This window comes from Vanacampus margaritifer, chromosome 5 (assembly GCF_051991255.1).
Source record: "Vanacampus margaritifer isolate UIUO_Vmar chromosome 5, RoL_Vmar_1.0, whole genome shotgun sequence".
In the NCBI taxonomy this organism is placed as follows: Eukaryota; Metazoa; Chordata; class Actinopteri; order Syngnathiformes; family Syngnathidae; genus Vanacampus; species Vanacampus margaritifer.
The window spans coordinates 6,055,001-6,062,500 of record NC_135436.1 but is presented as its reverse complement, the minus strand read 5'-3'; the positions used below and the strand labels follow the sequence as shown (position 1 = coordinate 6,062,500).

At 38.6% G+C, this 7,500-nt stretch overlaps 1 protein-coding gene across 2 annotated transcripts in view; it reads right to left on the bottom strand.

Annotated features, from left to right (window-relative positions):
- The window catches only part of wsb1 (WD repeat and SOCS box containing 1), a 25,008-nt gene that overhangs the window by 67 nt on the left and 17,441 nt on the right, over positions 1 to 7,500 (bottom strand). For both annotated transcript variants that reach the window (XM_077565566.1, XM_077565567.1), the window contains exons 8-9: positions 3,921 to 4,028; positions 1 to 3,023 (exon numbers count right to left, since the gene is read on the bottom strand). The exon at positions 1 to 3,023 is cut by the window's left edge and continues 67 nt beyond it. In XM_077565566.1, the coding sequence (XP_077421692.1) occupies positions 2,861 to 3,023; positions 3,921 to 4,028 (271 nt within the window). In that variant the 3' untranslated portion in view covers positions 1 to 2,860. The remainder of the gene's footprint in view (positions 3,024 to 3,920; positions 4,029 to 7,500) is intronic.

Genomic DNA, 7,500 nt, shown 5'->3' with positions numbered 1-7,500 from the left:
CATTCATTTGACAACTTTAGCAATTCATACTGCATCAAACTTCCGCCATCTTTTCATTTCCCAAAGTCCACAAGTACTTTAATGTTGGGTAATGCAACCTTCAGTTGCCGACAACTTATTGCTCAGAAGAATCTGACAGCTGCTCTGTACTGATTTGTTCACATCAACACAAAACATCAACAGAGTGCTCCCTTTCCTTTCACGTTCTCTCACACGCACACACACACACATACAGTACAAATTGAGCATTTTAAAGCATTTCTGTGGCTTGTGCATATTTGTAATAAAGCACACATCTATCGAGACTGGAATCACATTGATCCTTAGGAATCCAATTATGTATTTCCATAATTCTTGCTGGTTTCACATAGGGTAGATGTGGCACAGAACCGTTGTATTTAGCGCCTCAGTCCCAAAATGTTTGAGCTTAAACTGTAAGACAGGGGCATTTACTTCACATTTATCGAGCAAAAAACAAAACAAATCAAAACATAAAATAATGACTTGAGATACATTTACAGCTATTGTATGTAGTATCCTCTAAAAGCATTGGAACATCAAGGTCAATTCCTTTGTTTTAATTGTAATACAGTACTGAAAACATTCTGGGTTTCTGATGAAAGGATGAGTATGAGACAACAGTTGAGCTATTATTTACATGCTATTTACATCTAGATGTGTTAAACAACTCAGGACAGAACACTTTTTGTATGAATCAACTCACTTTTCAAGTGAGCAGAAGTATTGCAACGGACATTATTAAATGAAAGTGAATATCTGATATTTGGTGCAATATCACTTGACTTGCATTCTTCATTGAAATGCTTTTCCAGGCCTTTACTGCAGCCTCTTTCAGTTCTTGTTTCTCCCTTCAGGAGGTAAATGCATTCTCTATTAGTTTGCTTGCATTTTTCAATAAATTGCCAGACAAAACAGGTTTTGTAGACTTCAGAATCCATTCTGTTTCTACCATCATGAGTTACATGATCAAAACAGACTAATGAGCCAGTTCCAGAGGCAGGCACGCAAGCCCAAGCCATGACATTAATTGTGATACCTCGACCCCTGCCCTGTGGAGGTTGCTCTTGATGTCACTGACTGTTGTCTTAGGGTGTTTCTGTCATCAACTGCTGTTATTGTTTGATGTTCTTTTTCAGGACATTCTAAATTGTGTTAGTTCAGCCCAATGTTCAAAATGGTTAGCTTTTCTCCAAAGGCATTAACAGCAAATGCAATTTTCACAGGTGAAAGCCAAAGGCAAAACAAGCACTATCTGATGTAATGTTGAAGCAATCATGCAAAAGGCAAAACCCGAGCAACTAGAAACAACCCTCAGTTACGTTGCAGTTCTTTTGCTCACATGGAAAAAGGGTGGGTTCAAACAAAAGGTGCTCAGTCCTGACTTGTTTCAACCTATCTACATGTGAAAACCATGAAATGAAAACTGGAATTCTGTATCTCTTTATCTGTAACCCTAATGTCCTCAGTTAAACAACAAAACAAAGGTACTGATTTTGCCGTTGCAACACTTTTGGAGGGGATTGTACATTACTTAACTCACGTTATTCAGTATGAACCTTTTACACAACATCACAGTTAAGCGTAAGAGGTGCTTTGTTTGCATTAGAGGTCATTACACACTGGTCTCACAGATATACATATCAGTCAGTCAGTTTGCTTGGTGAATGTGCTACAATTTGGTAAAGTATATCAGAGTTGGATGAGATTGTCATTTAGACAAAAAGGTGGGAAACAAACTACACATGAACTAATTTGCTCCCAAATACGTTCTACAGTACTTTAAATATTACCATGCTCCCAAAGACATATTTATATATATATATATATTTTTTTTTTACATTTTTTTATGCTAGAGCATACAGAAGGCTTTGATGCAGCCTCTGTGTGAGAGCAGAGGATGCAGAGGACAGGGTTTGATGGAGGCAACTGATTGCTGTGGTGACCCCTGAAGGGAAAAGATGAAAGGAAAAGTAGAACACAATATTCTGTGGGCCTTGCAAAATCAGTCAAAATCCAGTAAAACAGCCGGGAGTTGGAATGGGGGTTGCTTCAGTGAAAATGGCTGCGAGTGAATGAGTTAAGAAAGAAAAAGAAGACAACTGGGGAAAAGTATGTCCACATTTTGTTTGCAAAAAGTTGCAGAGAGAAGATGGGAAGTTGGACATTGAGTGTTATTCAAGACTAAAATACTGGTTTAAAATATTTATTTTCCAACAAGCTACCGCCATATAGCACTCCAAGCAAAAAGTTTTCTTTCCGAATTACTGCCTGAAAACAGCAACTACTTTCAACACAAAGGGACGTGGCATGTCAATCTTGAGTGCTGAACTTCACACTTTGGTCGGTGCTGGCAGCGCTTCCTGTCTAATACGACAGAAGCTGACACTCCGATGCCAGTGTGAAAGAGGTTTACGTTCACCATATGCTCCAACTTGTGCAAACAGGAAAGACATTTAAACGTGTCATGCACCACTGCAAAGCCCCTTGTACTAAGTGCAACAGCCATTTTAAGTCAGAGGAAAAGATGAAGACTGTTCAAGTGAGCCTGAGCCAGAAGGAGAAGCAAAATACTTGGACTGTAGTTCAACCACTGAGAATTGATGGAAGAGACAAGAGCCGAAGAAAGAGATTGACCTTACAGGCGTTGATGGCCTCAGCACACCATTGTATAATAAGCCATTATAAAAATAAATATATACAAAATAACTCTGTGCTGGGGATTTGAGATGATGTTATTCCAATGGAATTATCATCCTCTCATCAACTTTCACACATCTTACAGAGTTCTCTGAAAATAAATACAGAGACAAAGTGATTCATTGTCAGCTTTCCAGGAGAATCACATGACTTTGTAGGACAGGTAGTCACGGAGCGGCGTGGGAATGGCCAACGACTCCACCTGCTGCGTGGTCATCACTCGCCTGAGGGACATCCTGCACAAGTGCTGCAGGCTGGCTGTGCTACGAGGACACTCCCAAAAGTGCACGCCGCCGTCACGGGTCCTATAAGTCACATGCAAGCGTGGGAAAATAAAATTCAACATCATACACTTCTGAATATATGTCACATCTGACTGTATGTCACGTATGTTCAGGGCTGGACTGGCCATCTGGCATTCAGGGCAGATGCCCGGTGGGCCGGCCTATTTTGGGGCCGATGCAGTGCTTTTTCATGATCATTTTCCTTTATTTTATCACAAGAGACTGGCCCACAATTTAGAAGGACCAGTCCATTAATTTATTTTGAATATTGATATCAAAGTGAAACATCATCAATAAACATCAGCAACATGTTAGGCAAGAGCCGGTGGGCCTACGTCAAAATGGCAGGGCCGATTTTTTGGGGGGGCCAGTCCAGCCCTGCGTATGTCACCTATAGCATGTCAAAAGCAGTCATTACTAGAGCTGGGTATCGATTCTAATTTCCTCAATCGATTCAATTTTGATTCATAAGAGTTCAGATTGATTTGATTTGATCTGGATTTGTATTCAATTAGATTCAATTCACTTCATTTTGATAATAATTAGGAACATCAAGTCTGCTATGTGAAAAACACTTTTTCCATTTCCATTTTTTAGATGTCTGCATTCAGTTTCATCCCAAGAACATAAAAATGTTTTTGTTTTTTTAATAAAAAGACAACAAAAATGGACATAAGTGCTTTTTTACATATAGCAGCAACGATTTGCATCAGCAAGGATGAAATTAAAATAGTTTCACAATTCTAATTCAATAATTGTAAATATAAATTAAAAAGATTCTGAATTGTCATCAAGTACAATAAATCAGGTATTTCATAAATGTTAGAGAATATACTTACAGTAAACTACAAAACAAAAAAAACCTTGGACTAAAATTTTTTATTTTCTTATAAATGTATGGGGGGGTGGGGTTCTTACCCAGCAGCAAGGACACTTCCTTCAGGAGAGAAGGCACAGCAAAGGCCATTTGAGAGAGCAGCAATGGCCTGAGGAGCTCTTTCTTCAATACTCCAGAAACGGACCAGTCTAAGCAAACAGAGGGCACAAACCACTGTTGGGTTACCCAGACCACATCTAATCTCGTTAACTCACACGTACGCACACACTAGGTCTGAACATCTATCCATGATCTGAACCGCTGTTATTAACCCATTCAAACCAAACAACGTATACATGTTTTTTAATACTTTGTCCTTCACTCCCAAAAATGTATTTATAAGTTTTTTATGCTAGAGCATACAGAAGGCTTTGAACTGAAGAGAATGTTTGAAGCAATGGTAGTTATTACAAAAACGACCAGCAGGTGTCAGAGAATGTTTGAAGCAATGGTAGTTATTACAAAAACGACCATCAGGTGTCAGCAGAGTATAAGAGATCAACCAAGGCAAAAAAAAAACAACAACACTTTTTTATGATAGAGCATACAGAAGGCTTTGATGCAGCCTCTGAACGGCAGAGAACGGGTTAAGCAATGGGAGTAATTACAAAAACGTCCAGCAGGTGTCACCAGAGTATAAGAGATCCGAAAGGGACAAGCTCATTTTGCCAGTGTTTTCAACAGGTTTGTGAATAATGATAAAACTTAGCTATATTCTAATGCTAATTGCTGCAAAAACGGAAACAGGTAGAAATATACTTCTTTTTTTTCTGATGAAAGAAGAGACTCTCTCTAATCTTTCTTTTGGTAGGTTCCATGTTTTATAGCAATAGAAAACAATATTCTATGGGCCTTGCAAAATCTGTCAAAATCCAGTAAATACAGCTGGGAGCAAAGGGGGTTACTTCAGTGAAAATGGCTACGCGTGAATGAGTTAAGGATCTTATTTATTTGCAAGGCAGCAGATTTTATTTTACGTTTAAGAAGTTGCAGTTTGACTATTGTTTTGTTGTAGAGAAAAGTAATCCCACACAGCAGACAATGCTGGCGTTATGATTTTATGGCAGCTGTAAAAACGCGTGAAACTGGATAATGTGATTGAATTCAGTGCTGTCCAATACTCATAATAGAGCCTGATTGGGAGCTGGTATCAAATATCAGATCAGGACTTCCATAGTAGTTAGTAGAGAGCCCTGGGTTTACGACGAGTTCTGTTAATACAGCAGGAACGTCAGAAGTCAGACTGCATCGTAGTTCATCATTAACCTACAATACGGAAGTATTAAAGGCATAGTAAATGTGTGAGAAAACACATCACAGCCATAAATATAAAACAATAAAGATGGCAATTGAGCTTGCCTTTTTGTGCCACGTGACAGCGTATTCTTACTCGGCTGCGAAAACTAGTTAAGTTTAAAGAAGGGAAAGGACTGGTGAGCTCAAAAACACATTTGCAAAAGACAATTAAGATATAAAACAGAAATTTGCGCTGTTGTTTTTTATGTACATGTATTTTGAGCAGTGAGAATTAGTCATCGCAACTACTTCCTGTTTAGGACATGTTGACACTCCCATGTAAACAAGAGCCCTTTATACCCTTCAAACTTATCTGTTTCAAAAACAGCTTTTAGGTCAGGCTCCATCGATCGATCAATAGATAGATATGTTTGTTTTGCAGCAATTAGTATTAGAATTTAGCTAAGTTTTATCATTATTCACAACCTGTTGAAAACACTGGCAAAAAAAGCTTTTTGCAACATGGCCCTGGTTAATCTCTTACACTCTGCTGCCACCTGCTGGCCGTTTCTGTAATAACTACCATTGCTTCAAGCATTCTCTTTAGTTCAGAGGCTGCATTAAAGTCTTCTGTATGCTCTAGCATTAAAAAAAAAACATTTAAAAAACGTAAAACTACGTCTTTGAGATCATGACGGGCATTTAAACTTTGAATATCAGGAACAAAACACTGAACAATATATTACATTCAGACCCAATATAACAGATTTACTATTCACCATTCATCTGAGCTTTAAAGAGACAGGCTACGTCCACACTGCAGGTCTTAATGTTCAATTTCGATTTATTGGTGAAATACAATTTTTTTTACTTCCCTATTAATTGCGACCTCAGTCTTTCTTGCTGTATGAACGTATGCGACCCCAAAGTGTCCCGCATGCGCATAAGAAGATAATGTCACAGCACTGTTTGTAGAAGTAAATACTTATGGTCTAGCGTGTAAGGGCCACTGACTTTTATAAGTTCGTCGTCTGGGCTCATATTTTTACCATCTCATATCTACAGAGGAGTGATGCAGGAGTAGTTAAAAATAATATTTTGTGAAAATGAGGCAAGCCTGTTCGAGCGGCTCATTTTACAAATACCTGTCCTGCCCCATATGACGTCAGTCATCGCTGCGTGTAATAAATGAACTAAATTATTAATATCACCACAAATGTCAACTTTATGCTTCATATTTAAATAAAAGTCAAATATAAAGTCACAGCTGTTCCTTAAAACAACTTTGCCGATTCACATACATCTCTCTAGCAATGACACCGCCTGCGCGGAGCACATATTGGACTTTTGATGACGTTGAGGTTGGATATATGCGATCTGGCCGTTCAGACTGCGGTCGCAATTGCAAAAGTTCGGATACATATCCGATCTAGAACCAAATGTGAATGCGACCCAGGCCAGATATGAAAAAAATTGGAATTGAGCCGTTCAGACTGACAAAAAAAAAAAAGAAGCTGTTGAGATTTTGGCGTGGCTGTGCTACAGGTTATTTATCTGGAAAATATTATATGTTTACACATAACCCCTGAAATGTGTTCACGTACACCTGGATGGGAAACAATGCATTAGTCACTAATAATTATAATAATTCTACTTTCTAGATAATTTGCAAATCTAAACATATCACACCCGCAGTGTCCCACTACAGGACACAAAGCACAGCATTTTTCCATGTATCTTTTTTTTTTTTTATTCCCCATGATCCCTCCAAAACAAAAGTTCAGTGCTTGGTCAGCCAGCAGTAAGCTTGATAAATAGCCACATGGTGACAGCCACGTGCCTCATCCGAACAAAGCCACATACTGTAGCTGCTCTATGCACTCAAGTACCATTTAAGAGTCAGTCAGCAAACAGTGGAACTTTTCTGCAATACATTGCTGATTACATGAGCACGGGAGGCCCATTAAGCAGAGGAACGAGTGCAGACAAAAGCTTTGTTGATAGGATGGCCACTCAGAATCCCAGGGCTGCCAACCTAGAGAAATTCACTTCCAATTTATCTGAACTTCTACATTTTTAAAATGCCGTCAGCCACATTATAGTGGGACTTTGCAGTGTTAGTATATATAAACTGTGGGAGAGTGGAATTTTGTGTGTGTGTGTGTCGTCAATAACAAGAGTTCAACTCATTACATGTAAGCAATGTTTCCTGTAAGTCTTCACCAGATTTCCACACCCTGCAAGCTGATATTTTGGACCATTTCACCACGTAGATTTTTTTCTTTACTTTTTTTTAAGATCAGTGATGTTTTGGGGCTGTCAAGTAATCGAGTAATCTATAGATTATTCCATCGGTTACTCGAGTAATCTATAGAATAATTGATT